This window comes from Kwoniella pini, chromosome 3 (assembly GCF_000512605.2).
Source record: "Kwoniella pini CBS 10737 chromosome 3, complete sequence".
In the NCBI taxonomy this organism is placed as follows: Eukaryota; Fungi; Basidiomycota; class Tremellomycetes; order Tremellales; family Cryptococcaceae; genus Kwoniella; species Kwoniella pini.
In genome coordinates this window covers 319,525-343,013 of record NC_091718.1, presented here as the reverse complement: position 1 = coordinate 343,013, position 23,489 = coordinate 319,525, and the positions used below count along the sequence as shown (strand labels likewise).

General features: G+C 39.5%; 9 protein-coding genes across 9 annotated transcripts; 5 read left to right on the top strand and 4 right to left on the bottom strand.

Annotated features, from left to right (window-relative positions):
• Window positions 1–522: 522 nt before the first annotated feature.
• I206_102332 (OPT family small oligopeptide transporter) lies at window positions 523–4,239 on the bottom strand (the record flags this gene model as incomplete). The annotated part of the gene is made up of 9 exons (XM_019159392.1): window positions 523–602; window positions 668–791; window positions 855–1,128; window positions 1,190–1,446; window positions 1,525–2,067; window positions 2,124–2,365; window positions 2,446–2,903; window positions 2,965–3,079; window positions 3,150–4,239. The coding sequence occupies 9 exons, from the start codon at window positions 4,237–4,239 to the stop codon at window positions 523–525; spliced, it is 3,183 nt and encodes a 1,060-aa protein (XP_019007686.1).
• Window positions 4,240–8,311: 4,072 nt separating this feature from the next.
• On the top strand, window positions 8,312–9,200 carry I206_102331 (uncharacterized protein; the record flags this gene model as incomplete). Its single annotated transcript, XM_070202543.1, has 5 exons — window positions 8,312–8,314; window positions 8,387–8,407; window positions 8,547–8,700; window positions 8,931–8,964; window positions 9,089–9,200. 5 exons carry the CDS (start codon window positions 8,312–8,314, stop codon window positions 9,198–9,200), a joined length of 324 nt encoding a protein of 107 aa, XP_070058644.1.
• A 345-nt stretch (window positions 9,201–9,545) lies between these two features.
• Window positions 9,546–10,608, bottom strand: I206_102330 (uncharacterized protein; the record flags this gene model as incomplete). The annotated part of the gene is made up of 4 exons (XM_019159390.1): window positions 9,546–9,575; window positions 9,656–9,767; window positions 9,847–10,193; window positions 10,261–10,608. 4 exons carry the CDS (start codon window positions 10,606–10,608, stop codon window positions 9,546–9,548), a joined length of 837 nt encoding a protein of 278 aa, XP_019007684.1.
• A 323-nt stretch (window positions 10,609–10,931) lies between these two features.
• On the top strand, window positions 10,932–12,042 carry I206_102329 (uncharacterized protein; the record flags this gene model as incomplete). Its single annotated transcript, XM_070202542.1, has 4 exons — window positions 10,932–11,109; window positions 11,216–11,574; window positions 11,752–11,854; window positions 11,930–12,042. The coding sequence occupies 4 exons, from the start codon at window positions 10,932–10,934 to the stop codon at window positions 12,040–12,042; spliced, it is 753 nt and encodes a 250-aa protein (XP_070058643.1).
• An 822-nt stretch (window positions 12,043–12,864) lies between these two features.
• I206_102328 (40S ribosomal protein eS19) lies at window positions 12,865–13,961 on the bottom strand (the record flags this gene model as incomplete). Its single annotated transcript, XM_019159388.2, has 4 exons — window positions 12,865–12,979; window positions 13,076–13,286; window positions 13,491–13,633; window positions 13,939–13,961. 4 exons carry the CDS (start codon window positions 13,959–13,961, stop codon window positions 12,865–12,867), a joined length of 492 nt encoding a protein of 163 aa, XP_019007682.2.
• Window positions 13,962–14,643: 682 nt separating this feature from the next.
• On the top strand, window positions 14,644–17,253 carry I206_102327 (uncharacterized protein; the record flags this gene model as incomplete). The annotated part of the gene is made up of 5 exons (XM_019159387.1): window positions 14,644–14,898; window positions 14,967–15,311; window positions 15,389–15,820; window positions 15,884–16,818; window positions 16,911–17,253. The coding sequence occupies 5 exons, from the start codon at window positions 14,644–14,646 to the stop codon at window positions 17,251–17,253; spliced, it is 2,310 nt and encodes a 769-aa protein (XP_019007681.1).
• Window positions 17,254–17,440: 187 nt separating this feature from the next.
• Window positions 17,441–18,123, bottom strand: I206_102326 (uncharacterized protein; the record flags this gene model as incomplete). Its single annotated transcript, XM_019159386.1, has 3 exons — window positions 17,441–17,560; window positions 17,694–17,774; window positions 17,869–18,123. The coding sequence occupies 3 exons, from the start codon at window positions 18,121–18,123 to the stop codon at window positions 17,441–17,443; spliced, it is 456 nt and encodes a 151-aa protein (XP_019007680.1).
• Window positions 18,124–18,565: 442 nt separating this feature from the next.
• On the top strand, window positions 18,566–20,422 carry I206_102325 (uncharacterized protein; the record flags this gene model as incomplete). The annotated part of the gene is made up of 9 exons (XM_019159385.1): window positions 18,566–18,643; window positions 18,713–18,824; window positions 18,894–18,918; window positions 18,999–19,208; window positions 19,327–19,759; window positions 19,844–20,066; window positions 20,135–20,214; window positions 20,287–20,319; window positions 20,399–20,422. The coding sequence occupies 9 exons, from the start codon at window positions 18,566–18,568 to the stop codon at window positions 20,420–20,422; spliced, it is 1,218 nt and encodes a 405-aa protein (XP_019007679.1).
• Window positions 20,423–20,969: 547 nt separating this feature from the next.
• Window positions 20,970–23,145, top strand: I206_102324 (uncharacterized protein; the record flags this gene model as incomplete). The annotated part of the gene is made up of 6 exons (XM_019159384.1): window positions 20,970–21,023; window positions 21,096–21,231; window positions 21,307–21,342; window positions 21,417–22,171; window positions 22,245–22,458; window positions 22,520–23,145. 6 exons carry the CDS (start codon window positions 20,970–20,972, stop codon window positions 23,143–23,145), a joined length of 1,821 nt encoding a protein of 606 aa, XP_019007678.1.
• Between the last annotated feature and the right edge of the window lie 344 nt (window positions 23,146–23,489).

Here is a 23,489-nt window from a genome sequence, read left to right as displayed (position 1 = left end):
TTTCTCTCATCGGGTAATTACTCACACTATATTATGTACTGCCATAGGAAGATAGGGTGTGCTTAGGCTTGACAATACACAATAAAACCTGTCTTGAGATTCTTAATCGTATTCTGTATGTCTCACAAATCTGCCTTGAAAAGATTCGGATATCATTTAAGAACCAGTAAAGGATGTTAAGATTTGATATGTATGATGTTGAACTACCTCCACTCGTGATTGAGCCCTTCTTCACTTAGCTCGAAACCTTACATCCGAAAGGGCGCTTCGGGTTTGAGAATGTGAGCTGGATTGCAAGTGCATTAGAACCTCAATTAAATGATACGAGTTCACTAATTCAATACACTAAAAGCACGTATTTACATTTTATTGTACAAAGATCGTATATAACGATATAATAAGCCGAAGTTCCACAAGGATACCAAAATAAACAAATTCGGATTCCCAAGCCTAGGATGAAAATTGAACGCCTGAAGAAATACAATTACATTTATGCAAACGAATTTCGCCTTGATACCGTAATTACAATTTCCAAGTATCAGAACCGAAACCTGTTACAGGCGCATCAAAGTACGCAGCACCAGCACCATCCCAATCGGCAGCTACACGACAGAGAATATCTCATCAACAACATGCGCTAGACTGTGTTCTCTGGTATGTAACTCACTCTTTTGATAGACTGTATTACCCCACCAATTTACTGATGCACCGGTCAAATCTAAGAAAAGGAAAATCGCAATTGCCGAGAGAGCAGTTCCAACATCAAGGGCAGCCGATAAGACGTAGTTGTACTACAAGATAGAAACGATAGTCAGCACACACTTGATCAGGAACAAAAAATCACTGAGACTCACCTTGGACCACCAAGCAAATTGACGTCTTCTTATCCAAAATTGGAAGATAAATCCAGTAAGAAGCCAACTAGCGTAATTGATACCTGATGCTGGAGGTATATAACTAGCCCCACTGAACACGACTGGTAGGTTGAAATTCCGGAAAATAGATTTGGGATATTTCCTGGTCCAAAACCAGAATGGGATTGGTAACACAGCACCAACTATGAGAGCGTAGGTTTGAGGATGATAGAGTGAGCCTTTACTGAATAGTCTTTCAGGTCCAATTAAACCCCTGTACATCGCGAAATGAAGCTTGTAAGCAATACAATGGCCTTTATAAAGCATGAACGTACCAGATGATAGACGAAGTGAAGAACACTTTGGTCGCAGCGCAAGTCAATAACGACTTTTGACCTGCGGCACAGATATCGGGGATCTTGGCGAACATCAGCTCCTTAGTTCCACTCTGTATGAAGCATGCTATTGTCGTTGCTGATAATTGCGCCACGAAGGTAGCTCGAGGTGGTATTTTCATATAGTGTCCCAATTTCTGATCCTGTATGAATGATAGACCCGCAGTGACTGTCTGCACAGTGAACACCTTGCACAACTACGAAATACATTGCATTCAATCCTTCAGCATTATGACCGATGTATTCAGACTGCATAGGAAAGAGCGATGACTCACCATACCCGGAATGGGTTGACCTTGAAACATATAACCTGGAATCAACTCCGCCAAGAGGTTGATAGCAGGTTGTTGAGCAGTCATAGCGTAAATGAAAGCTGACGGAATGATATAGACGAAAGGTAAAATGACAGCGACGAGATAGCCCCAGACGGGTAATTCCGTGTGGTAAACCTCGATAGCTACAACGGCAAATGTGAAGGTCACTCCAAAAAGAGCTAAGAACCACCAATCTGGGACTTCTGGATAATGTTTCATGAGCTTCATGTGGATATCGTCCGCTTCTGATTTGACATTGATCACTGCTCGATAGATTCTAGGTCCATGGTACAACGCCGTGTGCACTAAAATTGCGGTGGCAAGAGCGAAAGCCAACATGAACGTCATTGAAAAGGTTGCGGACAAGTAGACTGGTGAATACAAGGCATATGCAGTGGTGTTAAGCGTGACATCCGGGGTTAGAATATTGAATATGTCGTACGATGAACCGAATCGGTCTGCCGCTTGGATCACGTTGACAGGTAGATAGGCGAATTCCCATACCTAAAATACAAGGTCAGGCCAAAACCCATCTGCGAGATACCAGTGATAAAACTTACGTTGGTGTAGTAGAGGATAGGTACAAGGATCCAGAAGAAGAAGATGAAGCCCAAGCCAATATTGACTTCAGCCCACCATGGAGTGGTGAGTGGAGATCCTATCCAGGTGACTTGTGTCCAATCGAAAGTCAAGATACCCATGCCGAGGCCAGTCGAAACACCGAACAATTGGTTCACTACCTTATGTTTAGGGGCGATCCAACAGGCATAAGAGAAGTACGATAATCCAGTGAAGAGGAAACCTGAGCATATTGAAATCAGTAGACGTTCCAGATCGGTACTCAGGTAAGAGCTGGGGGTACAATCCGGAGAGCAAACCCACCAGGGAAGAAATAATAAGCGAAAGCTCCTGCCATGCAGATCAATAGAAATCGCAACCTGCTCATACCACCTTGAAATCCGTCTTCTTCCGCATGTAACGTATTCAAGTTGGTAGTGACGACCAGATTTGCTGGCCATATCATTGAGGCGGGCCAAACAACAAATCGTCTACAAAGACCCGCCATGGTGAATCCAGTAACTTGTGTAGATAGGATCAAAAGGATATCGAATCCGTAACCAAATTTATGTTTGTAAAATAGTTCGCTCGATACGATAGCGTAAAGTGCGTAAGCTGGTCCGATAGCCACATTGGCCATCATGACGATAATAGTATGCTCTTTAATATTGAATGGACCAGGGTTGAAGGTGAATTCTGATCCCCCAAGGAACTTTGGGAATTTCCATGTTGTTATCGGCAATAACCACGCTGCGAATTTACCAACAGGGTAGGCTACCACTCTAGCAGGTAAATATAAAGTAAGCGGCAATGTATCACAGGGAGTTACATCGGATCACTCACTGTACAATTAGCGGAGAGATGTAAGGAGCCGGTGTTCGGAAATGGAAAAACGTGTTTATGCCTGAGCCGATGATGACGAACAGTAAACCTAGCACCCAAGCTCGGAAGGTGAGAGCTGCATGGAGCGGAGACAATATCAGTGTCATTTCGATAAGCCCCGGTAGGCATAATGATGATTGACTCACCAGGCATTTCGGAGTCGTCGATATTAGACACTGACGCTCGGACTTCGGGGTAAGGGCTATCCTCTTCCACCATACCAGGGTCAAGTACACCTAAACTCTCATCACCGTTATCGCTGGCCTCTTTATGTAGACCTCCTAATCCATCTCCCCAAGTGGTTTTCCCATCTGGTATAGTCATATCCCCTGTCATCTCAGTCATTCCGTAACTGCCTCTGCTATACCCTCTTCCACTTTCCGAGGCGAAATCAGTATCCGTTTCCGAGATCAATGGTGCAGATGATTTCATTCTACGGTTGTTGGAAGTAGTTGGCCTATAAGATAATCCTGGTTCAGATAATCCAGAATCTTCAGATATTCTCGACATATCAGTAGTGGTTGTGAAGTTCGTTGTGGCTGTTCCCGTTCTTGCACTCGAGCCTCTCCTACGATTGAGGCGATCCATCAATGAAGATCCCGAATTTGGCCGTTTGGATTTTCTAGCCATCGTAGGCCCATTGTGATCGTCTGCGGATGACATCGTGAATGCGAATGAGGAGTTGTTGGGGTTATGAAGGCCACTGAATGGTGGTGGATTGGACTTGTCGTATGTCAATTCTGGTAAATGTCCACCAACATCGATGACACCAGTTGGTGTAGGTACTTTGCCATCAACGGAAAAGGATCTCGGCGTGTTGCTCAGTCCAGGCGTATTGAGGTGCGTGTCCTCTGGTCCACTGGAGCTTGAGAAATTGGTCGTTGTACCGGCAGTGGTGGGTAAATGACTTGAAGGAGGGGCTGAGTTGGAATAGTCCGATATGGTACCAAGAGCAGGCACAGCTGCGGTCGTTGGTCTGTGAAAGGCAAAAACCTCCTCCTCCTCCTCTTCTTCGTCTTCTTCTTCCAAATCGTCCTCATCATCATCACCTTCTCTGTAGAACTGCTGTTCAGGTAACTCATCTGCACTAATCCCAGAGGCAGCGGTATCTAATCTCGGTGTAGGTTGTCTCCGTTTCCTTCCAGCGCCAATCCTACGTCCATCTAAGGTATCGAGTCTTCCACTCGAAGTTGCCGGTCTTCCGGAGCTGGTCCCAGGCCGCGTTGGGTCAGACATGGTTGATGATGGGTTAAAGTAAGAATTGACCGCTAAGGGATACAGTAGAATAGTTAGTTTCGCCGCGCTAATTTATTTCTCTTATAATGAATGAATGAATGAATGAATGAATAGACTGATGAGTGAAAAGGGGGAGAGTGCCTTTGAGGAGTAATAGACTGGTAAATCAAATAAACTGCGGTAGATGAAGCCAGATTACGGGTAGGTGGAGTGACCATCAAAAACAGAGGGGGATAATATCAAGTGATCTTCACGTTGACGATCTAAACATAAAGTAGCTCGTATGCGCGTAACTCACTCTAAGGTACTAATATTATATAGTTATTCAATTGATCCGCTTTTAGATCTGATCTCTTGACGTCTTGATTTACTGAATTGAAGTTTATTCCTTGTGTGGATTTCTCGTATACGATTTACGGGAGTAGACGAAAGGTCTAGGTCATCGATCTTATATCATCTAAAACACTATCTGAAACTTGCTTTAATCTCGAATGAAAAATTGATGTAATTGAACTGTTACCAAAAAGAGTGTAATTTGATCTTTGCTTGTGTGATATATATCTTATATATATCAACAGTCAGGTATTATAGCTAAACTGGAGCTGGGACCAAGACTCAAGAAGTTGGTGTTGTCGAAAAGGGATAAAATGGACGACGCCCTGGGATTGCTTCTTTGACACTTGCTTCTGATCACTTATGGATCAGTGCTGATGCCGTGGTCGGACGGCGATGTATGTATATTGTATATCAGATGTCCTTTGCTATTGATGGTTACTGATTACTGATTGTTGATTGTGTGTTGGTAGGTGAGGTCCGATCAGGTAGGCATGTGCGCGTGATGATGATGTTGTTGATGATTTGAATTAACTCCGTTAGGACGACGGGCGCATTGACGAGGATTGTTGGTACGGAGTAATGATATGTTGTATATGTGTAAAATTGAATATGAGGTTTATCTTCACTTATCTAGGTGTGGGAAAAAAATAATTATATTGATAATGTTAAAAACTGTCTCTCATTGTGTGAAGTGAAATATGATGATCAGATCCGAAAGATTGGTTCTCATTTAAAACTGGGAATGGGAATAGGAATGGGAATAAGGATTTCGGGCGGAGTAGTATATGGTGGGGCTAAAAGCGAAAGAACACGCAAAATTATGTTATATTTTGACTCAGGTGAGAATTCAATTTTTCTCATTATTTCCATAAGGGAAGATTTATAAGGATATGACCGATAAGTGAATCCTCTCCTCTCGTACTTGTTTTGATTGAAAATAGAAACCTTGTCGGATTCGGATTGTCCCTAACTTTTGATCAGGCACTGATGACTATACTTGAAAATCACGTTTCTTCTAAGATTTACACTTCGCACTCCTTATTGGGTCTGACAATCATACGATGGATGTAGCATCCAGAGATTCGGTCCTACTCTGCCAAGCTGTTGATCTCCCAATGTCGTTTCCTTGATGCCAAGTAGAAAACGACAACTTATTGACTTCTGAGAATTAACCAAGAAACGGCGTGAAAACAGAGTTTACCCACAACTCCGTTCCAGGCACGATCTCACCAGTATATGGGTCTGAAACTTTGATTTACCCTTACGGCAGGTTTTCGATCTTCAGTCAAAGCGTCTTTGACAGTCAAACGTCAAAATAACTGAGAGATGGACTAACATGAACGACATACTCCTGTCAAAGCTCTTAGTTACAGATGACTGAACTTTGCGGAATAGCGACTTCACCCCACTGTATGTATATTTGACACAGAATGCATTATAACGCAAGGCTTTTGTGAGAAAGGTACGATAGCTTGGGTCGACTTGGTATCGGCAAAGACGGAAAGGCGTATGCCAAAAAGAAACAGATATTATGTGATTCAGATCAACGAGGAAGATCAACTGGCCCTGTTGACTTTTGATTCCCTTACCCAGATATCCGGGAGGCTTTGAACAGCTGGGCACAATGACCAAACAATCGAATAACAGTAAATTTTGGTACGATCGGGGCAAGCCATCTCATGGGATGGTATATTTAGATTTACCAACTGAAAAACAGGACACGCGAGGTTTCTACCGTATACAATACTTTGTGCGAGACAAATATACCTCGTAATTTACTTATCGTTACGATAAATGGAAACAAAATTCAAAACATAGCCGTATCTTTCTTATCAAATTTTACGTTTAACTTGTAGCACGTTCTTGCAATGACAGCTTCAAATCTGAGACCTGATATAATAATTTGATTGCCTGCTTGAAAAGCGAAGTAAGAAAGATGTGTTCCTTTTTTCATTTTCAGGTCGCTTTGCAAAAAAAAATCACCCGACCGAAACGCGACCGAAATCAAAATACTCCGATGACCGGATAAGGTAAAACTTGGGATCTCCAATAATGTAATCATGAGCTCATATCCAACGTGGCATATTATTAATCATGTATTCAAAGAGATGCTTCGAGTCCCTCATTTTATCAGAGTATCGGAATGGGAGTAGGTTCGAAATGATGTGCAGCCATTCCGATGACTCTTCGTGCCTGAAAGAATGTATTATGACTACCAATAAAAGAAGTAGATCATAAAGTGTGGCGTTTATATTATTTGAGATCGATCAAATTAGTCTTGTGACTTCGGATGCAAAAACCTTGTCTTGTAAATTTGTTGCTGTATGACGATGCGCAATAGTTTTCCGCTCCATACACATGGTCCGATATGTACTCAATGAGTGTCAAAATTGCAAAATGCAGGGGAAGGTGCAATGATAATGTTAAACAATCAAAACAGCTCATCCTTGTCGTTCATACCATTCGCACATACATAGCATAACGAGCAATTCTATCAACCTTCACACCTTGAGCCTAACGTCAGGGTTGTGAAATCACGTTATGTATCTACAGGATGTGAGCCGCGAGCTTTCAATTCTGATTGATCCATCATTCACGCTAGCAGGTTCTGCCATACGCGCACGACAGCCGTATTGCACTCTTTAATCTAGCCTGAGGCATGACAGGTCATCGACTTTTGCCTGTGTCCAAACACGAAGACAAGGTCTGACTGTGGTCGACGCGTACAGACATGATGTCCAACACAATCGCGATGACTATAGTCGTTGCATGAATGAATCCCAGTTACGGAAGAATGCCTTTTTATAATGGTCTCTTCAGCCACCTGGATACTGACATACTCTCAAGTAAGCTCCATCCGATAGGTAAACTGGGCGTAAAAACTACGAAAGTCCTTGGTGAACATTCGAACAAGAATGGCAAGAACCTTATTCGTAGCATCACAGGAGAGAATCTATCCAGATTCACTTTGGAGGTTGGAGTCAATGTAGGCTCATATCCATGTGCCCAATCGAGTATTGTACCCATGAACCTTTCAAGGTGGAAATGATTCAACGACTTTGAGACAACTTCTATCCTAATTTTAATATCCTATTATCAACGTCATCAAGCACCACAATGCATCTGTTCGATCACTGGATCACTGTGCTTCTGAAATATATCGAGCGTCCTTGATCAAACGCAATTGAAAGATCATTTATGAATCGAAACTTGAAGGGAGAAAGGGTCGAATCTACACTTCATAGCTCGGATCGAATGTTCGGACATCCATTTTTATACCAAGACCAGTCCTGTCAGATTGACGGGATCGTATTTATATAACGGACGAACTTCAACTTTCTTCACTGTTCGACTTCTCATCAATTAATTGTTTTCCACTTTCGATTAGCGTAAAAACCTTTCTTTATATTCACGGCACAAATGTAATTATATCCTCCACATCACCCGTGGAGCCTCATTCTTGCCCCTTCTTAAGAAAGTGCCACTAACAAGTAACAGATCTAAAATGGTTGGTTGGTATGGTGGTGGCAAAAAGGATAAAAGGTTTATGGAATATAACCGGTGTGTACCGGATTAAAACATATGACGGTCAACTTAAATCACGGCTATTTATGGGACATGATTACTTATGACTTCGTTGACCTTTTACATATCATTTACATCTTCATATTATCGCTACCCTACACACCAATTCGATCATTCATATCCCTTCTGATATTAACACTCAACAAGCAACATGGTAAGCGGCGAAAAAGTAGCCGAAAAATTGCGGCTCATTTAGCGAATATTCACTGATCTGAATTCTTGATAGTCTCATAAACCAATAGCGACGGTATGTCATCCTTCCGTCAAATTCTCAGCATAGTCATAGTTCAGATGGGTAGATGTGATAAATCGGCTTGTTGTGCCTGTTGAATAGGAATTGACGATTGAGACGAATGTGCACTGATATCCTTCTTCGAAAATCTTAGCTTTCAGGATTCTCCCTTTTAGGAGGTATTTTCGCTTATACCAAATTCAACTCTGTCCCTTCTCTAGTTGGATCGTTCGCAATTGGAAGTATGATGTTACTATCTTCTATGAGGATAAGGGATGGTATGGAGTATGGGTATGAAGGTGCTGCACGTAAGTTCTTTTCATCTTCTTCCATAGGTGTACGTTCAGGATAAAAAAGGAGGGTCAATATGGGGTATTGGTCTGGGCACTAAGTGGGATTATAGATATTAAGATATCAAGATAATGGACAGGAAATTCGATATTCGTTGAAGGATTGGATCACTGATCGGACAAGGAGTGGAAATATCAATGGATAGCTAGATCTCAAGCTAATTCCTCTTTTGCTGAAATCACCTCAGTCAGTTCAGCAGCTTTAGTCGCACCCACGTTAAGGTGAGTTTCTCGACGATTTTGCACTTCCTTTCTATCCGTGGGAGATGAATCCTTGTCTCTCCCACATCAGACCTCTGTCGAAATTAGTGATGCTCACATTGCTAATTTGAGTCTTCAATGGCAGACGAACCATCCGAACTAGATTGCCCATTCCAGCTACAATATGTATACTGGCTACAGCAAGTACAGCATATTACGTCAAAGCATTGAGCGAATTCAGAAGACACGCAATCTAGATTGATCAAGAGTCAAAGCAGAGGAGATTAAATGAATAATATGTTATAAGATAAATGGAGAATGGAACAATCTGTAAACGGTAGAACGTAACATCATGCGCATCGGTAATTGTATTATATTTCGCATTGGAATGGTGATCGCGGTTGAGCGTCAGGAGGATAGTAGGTATGATAGGTAGGAAGATAGCTACGAGGTATCTCATTGAGTTTAGGTGGTTTGGCAGAAGTCACAAAGTTTGAATACTTGAATGTACAATTATGCATGGGAATATAAATCAAAAAGGTATACTTCTAATGCGGGGTATCGTATGTTTGACGCACATATGCTCGTTTACTCGTCCTCGCTCAAAGTTCAGCAGGCTTGCTTGGTGTGTCCTATTTGACCAGATCAGCCTACTGAGAAGACTAACTTTAAACTTGATGTGAGAAGTTGCTAAAAGTGAAAGAATACTTACTCGTATCATAATGCTTATTCGATGTCCTTCTTTCAATCTTTCATCATTCCATATAGACCCAGCAGAAGAATAAGGTAAGATTGAATGTTCGTAATTGTATCTAATTGAATCGCTGGAAACCCACCGATACTGTATCAGCTAGTCTCACTGTAAGACAGTACGACTAACAAATGACGGTAAGAAGAACTCACCGCTGTAGATATACACTCCCATTGGTCAACTTGATGTCCCATCCGTCAGCTTCTTCGTCCTTCATCTTCAATCTAAGTGTTCTTTCTGCTCCTAATGAAACACCACAAATAACACTTCCTGAAGCTTCTAAATTATCTACATGAGGTAAAATTTCTCCTTTAGGTGACAAGTGTAATAAGTGTGTTATAGTTCCTTCAGGAGGTATATTTTGTTGATCAAAAGGGGGTAAATTTGGTAATAAAGAATATAATTTAGCTAAAGTTGATTTTAGATTAGATGAAGAAGAAGTAGGTAAAGAAGATAATAAAGTTTCTCGATAATTATGAATTACAGAATCGTAATGACCCTATATCAACATTTCGATTAGCTCCAAAGGCAGGGGAATGGGAAAATGGAAAGTATAGAACACAGACATCTTCAAATCCATATTCCCTATCAAATAGGCTTTGCAGTTCATCAACCCTCACAGGATTTTGTGAAATTGAAGATGATTTCCCTTTTTTGCGACGTTTTAAAGTTGAATCTACTCTATCTAATTTCCATAATGCCATAGATAACAATATCTTACTTTCTTCGACATTGAAAAAATTGGGCCAGAATAAAAAGTCATCAGGCTTGGCTATTGATGAGCGTATATCTGAGCTCAAAGGTGGATTATGTGGTCTGATGAGAGGTGATTTAGAATATAAATTCAATGGTTGAATATTGGTATGTATAGATCTCAAATTACGTGGAAAGTGGACTAAACGAGGAAATCTCATTCTTGAAAAAATGGATTGTAATCAATCACCTAGAGAGATATTTGTTCATTATAAAGATCAGCTTTACTCAAATGTTCACAATTAAAGAGTACAGAGTAAATAGCCGATTCAATTGAAATAATCGGATGATCGGAGATATCCGCCTTTGACCGTTTAACCGGCGGTCAATTAACGTTACTACTTCATAATGAAATGATGGTGTGACCGAATAAAGTACCAGAAGTTTACCTTATCTTATTTGCACAATTCTTGTTATTATTTAATTGTTCATTAGCATCCTCCCAAGATTCAAACATATACTGCCGATACTTCGATCTGACACAATGGCAGCTCAAGCACCCGCACCTGCACCTCCTAATGCTCCTATGGCACCTATATCAAGGGGAAATAGACCGACAATCGTAGGTCCAGATCAACCTGAAGATCCATATCCAATCAAATTGGAAGGTACAGTAACAAAAGGTTTCGGAAGGGGTGCTAGATTTTTAGGTATACCTACGGGTAGGTCTTTCAGATCCTCTTAACGATTTTGTTTATAATATTCGAAGCTAATGCAAACTACCTTTTTTCTTATCTTTTTGTTTTTCCAAAAAATGTGATTTAATAGCGAATTTACCAGATACATCATTGGATGAATTGAATGAATTAAATATGACTGGAATTTATTATGGATTCGCTAGAATACATCCATCAAATTCAACACCTTTACCTTCAACTTATCCTACACCTATACATTCAGGTCCTTCTACTCCTTCTTTATCATCTTCAACTGCTCCAAACCCTTTTAATAAATCTGAACATGATCATGAATTAAGTTCAAAAGCTTTAGAAAGTATACCAAGTATAACAGCACCTTATCCACCTGAACAAAATGCACAAAGATGGAATAAACAAGATGAAAAAATATGGCCAATGGTAATGAGTGTAGGATGGAATCCTTATTTCAAGAATGAGAAGATCACTGCTGTGAGTCTAAATTTCATTGATTCATTCATTCCCAATGAGCTCCCGTTAGCTTGATGGGTATACTACTTGCTCCCGACCTGTATTCATTGTCAAAAGTGGAAAAACGTATATAACCATTCGCCACCGCTTCTCACCTTCTTTCATAAAGCGATCGCTAACAATCCATCACGTCAATAGGAAGTTCACATAATGCATCCTTTCAAAGCGGATTTCTACGGTCATCATATGTCAGTTATAATATTAGGTTATATCAGGCCGGAACTTGACTATGTATCGAAAGGTAAGTTGAATTTGAACTGTCGCGCTTATTTTCGATACATGTTCGCTGATGTCAATCGTATTTTCGATTGAGCAGAAGCCTTGATCGAGGATATACAAACGGACGTTAAAGTAGCTTTGAATGGTCTGGCAAGACCGGAATATGCTAAATACGCTGAGGATCCTTTTTTAACCAAAGATCGAGTGTAAATCAATATCAGCAGGACGATGAGAAACAAAGCACTGGAAAGGGAGAGGAATGAGTTGGTCCGATGCTTAATGTTACATTGAGAATCCAGATCTTAATATTGGGTACGTATCAGTTGTAATTAAATAAATCAGGGACAAGCGTTGAATAGCAATGAAGCAAGCGAAGGTTGAATTATTCTATCTCGCTTCAGGGAATGAAGGTCTTTTGATACTGCTTATAGAATTCAACGTACATACTGTTAATGATGTTAACGATTATGAAGTCATATAGATCATTCGGCTTGATCAAGTTATTTACAGTGTTGACATTGATGTAGTGAATCTCTACAGATACCTGCATTATACACATGTGCGAATGAGTCTTCACCACTCGGTTTACAAGTACTCAAACACAATCCTGCATTAAAATCCTGTACTGTACATAGTACAGTTACATTTCCAATGAACCGAAGATCACGGTTCCGTAGAATCAAATGCGCAAATGATTTTAGATGATTGAGCATTCTACTGGATTCAATCAATTTGACTTTCAAACTATCGCAAGCAGGTTAAATATCATTGATTGAAGATTCCAACCTGATTCGACATGGCAATTCCAAACACCTCTTTCCTTAGATATGCTTATCTGCAATCTGAGTGCCAGGAGAAGATGTATGGCGTTCTTACAGCTCAAAGTTTAAGCCGTACTGAAGAAGACGCAGACTAAGATGTGAACGTAGACGTGATGATAATGATCTCATGACCAGAATGTATATGAAAACCCGAATCCAAAAGCAAACTTATACCATAATTCCCTATTATATGAATTTAGATTTTGATAGTTTACTCTTCATCGGCTTCCTCCTCTCCCTCTTCCTCATCCTCCTCTTCTTCTTCCTCAGATTCCTCTGCTCGTTCAGATTCAAGAACAGCAGTGGCAATTCGGTCAAGATCTCTCCTGTAAATGTAAATCATATCAGCATGTTTTCATTTAATTTTCAATTGGCCATTGACATGAAGTTTTACAGCACTATAAACGAAATGACAAACTCACATTCCATCTTGAGAAATTCTTCTTCCACCATCTGGGTGAGCTTCAAGTACACCAATTTTTTCAAGAGATTGAACAACGTTTCTTTGAACACCGGTAGCTGAATCTCTGTGGTGGGATCGTCTTGTACCTCTTCGGTTGGTTGTACCGTGTAATTTAGCAAGAGCACCTACACCAACGTGTTTTCTAAGGTAAATGTGTCGAGCGACGGCAGCTAAATAATATGAATGATAAATAATCAGTATCATCTCATTAAAAGTTTTGGTGTATTCTCCCCATATCTATATATTCTCTCTATCCACACAAAAATCCAGATAGTTGCCAATTCGTCATATCTTTATTCTCAGTTTTAAACTCGCTATTCTTGCATATCTAATATTCCAGATTCTCCTTATTTTAGCAAAAACTCTTGACTTACCAGCTCGAACGTAGTACCAATCAGGATCATAAGGTGCTAATTCTTTTTGGGCACCGGTTTTAACGATATCGACCCATGTTGGGATCTCGAGTTTACCGGATCTTTTAAGATGGGAAGAGTAAGCCTTGATGAAGGACTCGGCACTATTGAATTGAAAACATTGATCTTTGATCAGCATTTCATCCTTTCATATCTATCCACACTGTGTCTATTTCATCCTTCCCTCTAACAAGAGTATTATGATATCTATTATAGCCAACCAATCTTCCGTCCCAAACATTTATATTCTACCAACAGATCCATTAATATCTTGTCAAAATCTCTTCTTCCGATGTCGCATCAAGCTTGAAAACTATTTGTTGAATTTTGCTGTAGTATTCTCCTTGAATCTGTCCCTCCTTTCCTCTTCTTCCTATTTAAACCACAGAGGATGGGAATAGCGACTCACCTGATGTCTCGTACACCTGGCATTTTGAAAGTTGAAGGATGAAGAAGAAGGGTAAATTTTTCAAAATATCAAATGAGATAACTGAAATCGTGTGCCAATGATGGAATCCTGTGATCCAGCAAGCGACAGAGCAGAGCAGAGCAAAGCAGGAGCAGACACAAGCTAGCAGTCAGAGTCAAAGTCAGAGCCATTCGTTGTAGCATATAGGCAAGAATAGCAAAACCTTTGCAAAGGCCATGCGAGCTGACCATACGGTAGAGACGGTGAATCCGGTATAATCTAACTCACCGTACAGAGAGTCACAAAAGTGGCACCTTTCTATGCGGTGTTGAAGTCGGAGTTAAGAACAAGGCGTTAAGCGAAAATGACGATTATTTCAATTTTATGGATCACCCTTATTTGGTCAACTTATTTAAAATGGCTGATGACCTTTATGTTGTCGGAGATGACCGCTTCTTCGGTGGCGAGATTCAACTTTTGACCGGAAAGATTTCTGTTGACATTTGTTGCAAGATATGATTGTGAATTTCCAGTGAAGGATGTATTAGCTATTTCATATACATCATATTCCTAAGCTATAGACACTTCAGATTTCGTCAACAAATATCAAAACGTCATTCATTCTTGGCGCGGAGTATCGCATCTTTTATCATGTGAGCATGAATCGTTATATTGTTCGCTTTGTCCGAGGCTAATCAAGAGAAAATGAAATTAAACAGGTCTCGTTTAATTTTCTTGAATTTACCTTCAAATGTTAAACCAGAATCATTTAGAACAAGATTAACAACACCTAAATCACTTGTATCATGTAATATCACGGATCTTAAACTTGTACCTAAGCGACGTTTTGCTTTTGTAGGGTACAAAGATGCTGAAGAAGCTCAAAAAGTGAAAGATTGGTTTGATGGGACGTTTGAATTTGGAGGTGGAAAAATCAAAGTTGATTTCGTAAGAGATGATGTAAGTCCAAGAAGTCTTATGATAGATCTGAAAAAATAATATCTAATGAAGGAAGCGACCTATTCTAGCCTCTTGCACCATCTACGACAAAAGGTAAACCTTCTAATTCACAAGAACAAACAAACGGAAGTATATCGCAACCTCAAGCTGGTCCTTCGAAAAGATTACAAGAATTTATGGATGTCATGAAAGGTAATGAACCTTCTACTTCAAATACCAACAGTTCGAATGCTGTACCTGGAGATCAAGGTTGGGTGGCTGATGGAAAATCACAACCACCAAAGTCGGAGAAGAGTAAGAAAGGGAAAGAGAAGTCTGTCGAACCTGAAGAATCACCTGAAGGGGAAGACGATGATGCTGCTTGGCTGAGAAGGAGGCAGAATGATCAATTGCAGACTGAAGGAGAATCTTCTGTACGTATGACCTTGACTCAAACGTATGAGTCGCATCCAAGGTGTGCTTTGCTAATCATAGTGTCTCTTCCTTATAGACTTCGAAGTCAACGCCAGATGAAGACCTGATTTTATCCACGGGAAGATTATTTGTCCGAAATCTAGCATTTATAGTTACATCTTCTGAGCTCTCATCACATTTCTCAACTTATGGTAAAGTTGACGAAATTCACTTACCTATATCCTCCACTACCGGTGAACCACTAGGAACGGCATTCTTACAATATCACAATAACGAAGATGCTTTAGCGGCATACAAAGGATTGGACAAGACTACTTTCCAAGGTAGATTATTACATGTATTACCTGGACGACCGAAACCTGGTCAAATAATTACAGGCGCTAGTACGGTCGATGGGAAAGTGCTGGGTAAGGCGAATGAAAGTAAAGGCGAAGTCAAGAAAGGAGTTGAGGACAGGAGGAAAGAGGAAAGTAGGAAAGGTGTCAATTGGGCTACGCTCTATATGAACGTGAGTCACATCACTCCAGGCAGTTATTTTACACTTGGAACTGACACATATGCATACTCGTAGAGTGATGCTGTTGCCGCTTCTGTAGCCAATCGAATAGGAATAAGTAAATCCGAGTTGTTAAACGGCGATTCAGGTAATGCGGCTGTCAAACTCGCACTTGCCGAAACGACTGTGATCGAAGAGACGAAGAAGTATTTTGAAGATGCTGGAATTATCCTGGATTCACTGCAACCAAAAGTACCCAGGTCACAAAATATCATACTAGTCAAGAATATACCATACGGAACTACTATTCAAGCTTTAACAGATCTATTCGCATCATACGGTACTCTCACTCGAGTTCTTTTGCCACCATCTGGTACATTAGGTGTAGTGGAATTTGAAAATGCTCAAGATTCAGGAAGGGCATTCAAAGGATTAAGTTATAGAAGATTGGGTAACGCTGTTATTTATCTTGAAAAAGGTCCAATTGGAATGTTTAAAGAATCTAATAAACCACAAATAAATATTTTATCAACTGCTCAAAAAGAATTAGAAGAATCTCAAGCTTTATTAAATAAAGTAAATGAAATTAGGGAAATACCAAATGAAGATGATGAGATTGGATCTACATTATTTTTGAAAAATTTAAATTTTAGTACAACAACTTTAAAATTAAATTCAGTTTTAAAAAATTTACCTGGATTTTCATTTGCAAGAGTTCAAACTAAATCAAATCCAAAAAAAAATGGTGAAATATTATCAATGGGATATGGATTTGTAGGATTTAAAACTCGTAAAGATGCTCAAAAAGCTTTAAATGCTTTAGAAAATTTTCAAATTGATGATAAGATTTTACAAGTTAAATTTGCACAAAGAGGTATTGAAGATGATGTAAAAGAAAATAATAATAATAAAAAATCAAATAATGAAGAAGGTAAAATTAAAAGTACTAAATTATTAGTTAAAAATTTACCTTTTGAAATTAGTAAAAAAGAAATTAGAGAATTATTTAGGTTAGTTGTTTTGTTTCTTTTTTTTGTTCTTTCTATATTTGTGGAAATATAACAATTTGCTAATTGAATTTGATATATTGAATAATTTTTAGTGCTTATGGTCAATTAAAATCATTAAGATTACCTAAAAAATCAATACCAACTACAACTGGATCATCATCAACAAGAGGTTTTGCATTTTTAGAATTTACAACTCATACAGAAGCTTTAAGAGCTATGGAAGCTTTAAAACATACTCATTTATTAGGTAGACATTTAGTTATTGAATGGGCAAAAGAAAATGATTCTGTTGATATTGATGGATTAAGAGAAAAAGTTGGAAGAGATGTAAGGTTTATTAATGATGATAATGCAGGAAGAGGAGGTAAGAGAAGAAAGTTGGATTTTAGTGGTAATGCAGCTGCGGAAGAAAATGATGGTATGGATCTAGAGTAGATAGACCTCAATTGCGTATCGTATTATACGGTATATTGCATTTTTGTTGAAGCTATTTTTGTTTATTTACATAATGCATGACGGATGATATTGACTTGCTATTGATTAAAAGTTACTATGATTGATTGCTTTGAAGTCGTTACGATGATTATACTTGATTTGAAATTGATACTGTATCTTTTATCTTCTACTTGGCCTCTTCCTTTGAGGTGTTGAGCGGAGTTTCACTACCTTTTTCACCTTGTTTACCTGGTGAATGAGAATAATCGGCATTCGAGGAAGATCGATTGGTAAAATCTTTACCGGACTAAAGAAAAGGTAAAAGTTATCGTCAGCTATCATACAATAGGCTCGTACGTGATAAGGAGATCGTTTGTGATTTGGAAGTTGCACAAAAATTGAGATCAGATTTAAATATAATGATAGGAATTGTGACTTACTTCTTTCTCTACCTGTTTAGAAGCTGAATCAGGATTTGGATCTTTGTTAAATGCAGCATCTGTATGAGCTACATCGTCGGTCTAAAATAGTATCAAAGAATTGATTAGCTATTTAAAATATAAAGAAAATTAAAGTGGCAAGTTTTGATGATTTTAAAAAATATTTGAAACTTACACCTGCACCTGTTGATCCAGCTTCATCTGAATATAATTCTTTTTGACCTTTATCACTTGCATAATTCCTTTTTTGACCTAAAGTTGATCTAATTGATAAATTTGATATTGTTCTTGATCTCATACTTAATTTAGAAGGACCTGCATTTAAAGATGAATTAAAAGTTGATAATTCTACAGCTGCTGGAGCTTGAGGAGGAGGTATAAGTGGAGATCTAAATAAGATTGAAATGGTTCTTCTAGTTGAATGGAACATTGTGAATTTGATGAAGAATTTAGATAAGATAGATAGATGATAGAAATAAAAGTAACTTGATTTGATTTGATATGAAACTATAAATATAAAGTCGAAATTGAAAGAATAAAAGTAAATGTTAATTGGAGTCGTCTTTCATCTTTCATCTGGTCATTTTGTTTTAAGTCAGTGATCATCGTAAAGTCTTTTTACTACCAAGTAATACTTCCAATTTCGGATAAATCTCAAATTGACGTCATCCCAAAATATGATTGATTTAATCTAAGATTTATTGAATGACACGTGGTTTATTTAAACTCTACGCGAGTTACGCATTGATCTTCGCGACTTTTAGCTTTGACGTGGAGAATAAAGTCAATTGTTATCAGAAATTATCAAGACTGACAACACCGTTTTATTCTACTCCTAAAGAATTGCTGTTTAGGACAGAGCAACAAGCAAAATGATAACCAGACGCTCTTTCCTAGCTCTCGTAACAGTATTGGCATTTTCAGCTGTCGTCTTGGCCAAATCAGAGAAGGTATGCCTATACTCCCCGTTCTCATGATCATGTGAAATAAAAGACTGAAGCTTGTCATCATAACTATAGGCTCAACATTTCTTCCATACTCCTTCGGATCATGCGGTTGCTGAACATGGAACTTCGATGAAAAAGTTCTTTGCGACTTTGTTCCCTTTCGAAAGTCCAGCCTATAATTCGAGTGAGCTTGAATATACTTTCCCTGGTAGTTTGTCTTTGAGCTGACTCTTGGGGTATTGATTGTGCATAGTACTGGCTACCTTTTACATATCATCGTATGTCCAATTAGAGCTGTATACCGCGTTACAGAAAAATTCGCCAAGGTGTAGGAGCTGATATAGCGTACTTGATTTAGTATACCTAATTTCATCTTATTAGCCGTGCCAGCAACACTTGAACCATCTTCACTAAACACCATGATTTCTTTCGCAACCGGTGGTCTACTTGGAGATGTGTTCTTACATCTTGTACCTCACTCTTTCTTTGGCGAAGGACACGGAGATGCAGATGGATGTGATAGTGGAAGAAGTATAGTAGTAGAGGAGAAAAGGAATATCGTCATTGGGTGAGTTGGTCTAAACTACGAATTCGAAGTCTTGTTGGATACAACATACATCAAAGGGTTTGGATTTTTTATGAATGAATGACAAAGAGGGCTAATTTGTTATCTTATCCTTGTGCAGAGGTGCAATTTTCTTAGGCTTTGCAGCATTTTTCGTATTGGACAAGACGATGAGAGTGTTGAACTCTTCAGCGGGCAACGAACCTCATTCCCATTCCCATTCTCACAGCCATTCGCACTCGCATACAAATCAAGATTCCAAGGGTACTTCAACATCAATTTCAACCTTCTCAGATGCTGGTGAATTGAAATCCAGAAAATCACCTTCAGATGTATCTTCGATTGAACCAAAAGCACCTTTAGATAAAGATGACGACAAGATTATTAAGAAAGAGGTTAATCAATCTTTGAAATTATCTGCATACTTGAATCTGTTTGGTGATTTTACGCATAATATCACAGATGGATTAGCTATGGCTGCTAGTTTTTATTCTTCCCCTGCTTTAGGAGCTGTAACCACTATAGCTACTTTTTGCCATGAGATTCCTCACGAGGTCAGTCATATCATTTAAATTTATGACCCAACTTCTGGCGAATTTAAGAGGCTAAGAAGCTGATACATGATTTGAGAACTGTAGATTGCCGATTATTCCATCTTAATCAAATCGGGATTCACAAAATCTCAAGCCATGGGATCTCAATTCTTTACTGCTGTCGGTGCATTTGTGGGAACCTTCTTAGGTATTTGGATAGCAGAAACTTCAGGAGCTGGTAATAAGGAAATTGTAATTGAAGTTGGTCAAGGTTTGTTCGGTACCAGTGTTGGAGCTGGAGAATTAGTCATCCCCATGACAGCTGGAGGTGAGTTTTGTGCTGTCTCGAATATTTTATTATCAGCACTTATCAACATAAATATGCGACTTTATCAGGATTCTTGTATATTGCAAGTGTTAGCGTTATTCCTGAGTTGCTTGCTGAATCCAGGAGTGCCAAACAGGCTTTGAAAGAGGTGAGCCAAGCTTCATAGCTAGTATATGTTCAGATCAGTGGCTCATATGCTGAAATTGTTTCGCTTCTTTAGTACGCTGCTATGGCATTTGGTGTCTTCTGTATGGTAAGTTATAAGCGTTCCAATAGTTGGGCTCTTCCGTATAGGCACGAATCATGGTTTATTGATCGAACATGTGTTTTAGGCCGTGATTGCATGGAACGAATAGAACTCATATTAGAAACGTGTCTAAATTCCCATGATACAAGGAGACAAAGTAGAAGGACACATTCATTGGAAATCATGCATAATAATGCAGTTTTAAAATGCATGGAGTGTATTATATATTTTGATGCTATATATGTGTGTGTGTGGTGTATATGCATGTGCGTCATCAGATTAATAATAATAATAGTAATAATTGATGATGGCGTTGTTTTAGTCTTATATTAAATGGGAAATTGCCACATTGGATGAATATTAATCGGTCTAGACCAGATCTAACATATGGAGTTACCCCATGCATAATAATAATATCATTTTTCTCATAAAATGATAAAAATCGTCATCATCCCTTTTAAAATCCCGTTATTTTTAGTTTATTACATTTGTTTACATCTTTTTACATCAAAGTTAATCATCGGAATTTGTTAACTAATCATCGATTATAGGAGATTCACTTTATCCATACGATACGATACAATAATATAATTTAATTATTGATCAATCAACATATCAATAAAACAAGGTGAAAATATACACGCAACATACAAAATATGAGTTCTGATAAACATCAAGCTACTTTCTCTTGGGGTGCAGGTGCACAAACTGTAAGTGATATGCTTCTAACCATTAATATTCAAAAGTAACGCAATTGATCATGTTGATATTCGCTTCAACAGGTTAACATCGCTGGTAATTTCAACAATTGGTCAGCGGATGCTACTCCATTAGAGAAACAACATGATGGAACTTTTACTGCTTCTGTACCTTTACCTTGGGGAGAGAAACAAGCTTTCAAATATGTAGTTGACGGAGGTGAGTATGCCAAAATGATGAAGTATTCAAGTAGGCTTGACCCGACCACTGATCAGCATATATTGTGTCCTGCAGAGTGGAAAGTCCGAGAAGACGAGGCTAAGGAATGGGGTGAGTTTTGCTCAACTCTCAATATTAAAGCATCGCGAGGCTACTTTCTAACCTGTATTGATTCCCTATACTAGACGCCGCTGGGAATATGAACAACGTTTACACTGCCCCTGCTGCTCCTGTATCTTCTTCTACACCTTCTCACTCAGCCGTAGCAGCCGCCGCTCCTACTCCAGCACCCGCATCAGCAGAGAAGACAGCTAAACCCACCGAGGCAGACAAAGCCCCTTCTTCAGCAGGATCAGCAGCAGCTTTAACAGATTCAGGACCTGTCAAAACCGCTATTCCTGCCCCTGCAAAGAATCTCGATGACACTCCTGCTCCAACCACTTCCTCAACAAAGACTGAACCTGAAACCCTAATAGCTTCTTCAGCTCCTGGTGCTACCAAAGGAAAATCCTCTGCTCCTTTAGAACTTGGCGGACCAGTTTTCCCTACTTCCTCAAAACACAAAACAGCCTCTGACACAGAAACTATCATTGCTCCAGCTACCGCCACTACCACTACTACTACTGCTCCGACCGCCGCTGTATCTGGTCAACCCGAACAATCAGCCGCTAACCCGGTTGTTCCTGCTCCCACCACTGAAGCTCACCCTAAAACCACTGCCAAGCCTCTAGCTGAAGAACCGATTTCCGTTCAAATCGAAAAAGTAGCTAAGCAAGCTAATATCGGTGAAGCTCCTCAACCTGGAACTGAAGAACACGGTATTGCCGAGAGAGCTTCCGACTTCGCGGCTGGTGCTCTTGCCGCCATTGGTGCAGTAGCTGGAACTGCCGCTGTTGCTATTGAGAACCTTACCGGTGTCGATATCGCTCACACTGGAGCAGTGAGTCAATTTTGAGCTGTTTTTGAATATTGAAATCTATTTAGCTGATCCAATCCAAATTTTCTATTATCAGCTCTCCGTCGAGGAAGCCAAAGCCAAGGGTATTGACGTTAACACTTTACAAAAGACTGATGCCCCTACCGATGCCGTGACACCTGTCGGAACCGCTCCATCAGCTTCTGCTGTAGACGCTTTGCAGGAGAAGGTTAATGAGCTGAGGGTTGACAACTCTAAGGACATATCCGGTATTTCCACCATTCCACTACCTCAAACTGCTGAACCAAAGAGTGAGTAACGGTGCAATCTGAGTTGATGTTGGGCTCGATAGCTAAAAATTTTGTAATATAGCTTCCCTTCCACCACCCGGTGCAGTTCAATTGAATCAACCCAAAGTAGAGAAGAACCCGGAACTTGATCTCCCCGCTCAACACGAGACGATTGGCAATCACAAAACAGTTCCCCAACCAGTCATAACGACCATTTCCGATAAAGACCCAAAGAAAGACCGATCGGCACCATCTACATCTATCGATGATACAGCAGGTACAAAGCCCACTACTTCTGACCCTGGAGTATCAGCTAAACAAGAGAAAGACGTAGCAGAGAGAGATCCAGTAAAGACAGCTGCTGCTTCCGATAGTCCGCTCAATGAACCTAAAGTTTCACCAAATGCACCTGCCTCTAACCTTACCAACAGTAAGAACGTGGATAAGATAACTCCTTCACCTACTACCCCTGCCTCAGCTCCAAGCACTGCCGCTGCTGCGCCTTCCACACCTGCTAAAACAGCACCTGCTACACCTGCCAAAGATACAATCGCTACGCCAGGATCAACAACCTCGACTCCAGCTTCTACCCCTGCTAAATCAAGTCATACCAAAGACAAGACAACTGATTCGGATATCAAAAAGAGAAAATCAGGTATCTTTGGAAAGATCAAACATGCTTTCTCGCCTAAAGACAAGTCGAAATAGATGTTAGATTTTTTTGTGTCCGGTTTGAATTTGGGTTAGGAAAATGATACCCGAGATATATATTCCTATAACATCACTATATATAAATAATTTAATACGACATCTTCTATGTCTTTCAGTTTTTCACGGATAATGGATGGTTTTTTTAAGGTCCTTATAATGGCCATTTAGCTATCCCTACACCTTTCTTTGTTTTCGTTTCTAATAGATAAATCTATCGAGTTCATTTTCATGGCCCCTTGTGTCCGCGGTGAAGGAAAAATGAGATGGAGGGAAGTATAAATTCGATTAATATGCATTGTTATGTGCATATCTCGGTCTGATTTTTGAGCAGGTAATGCATC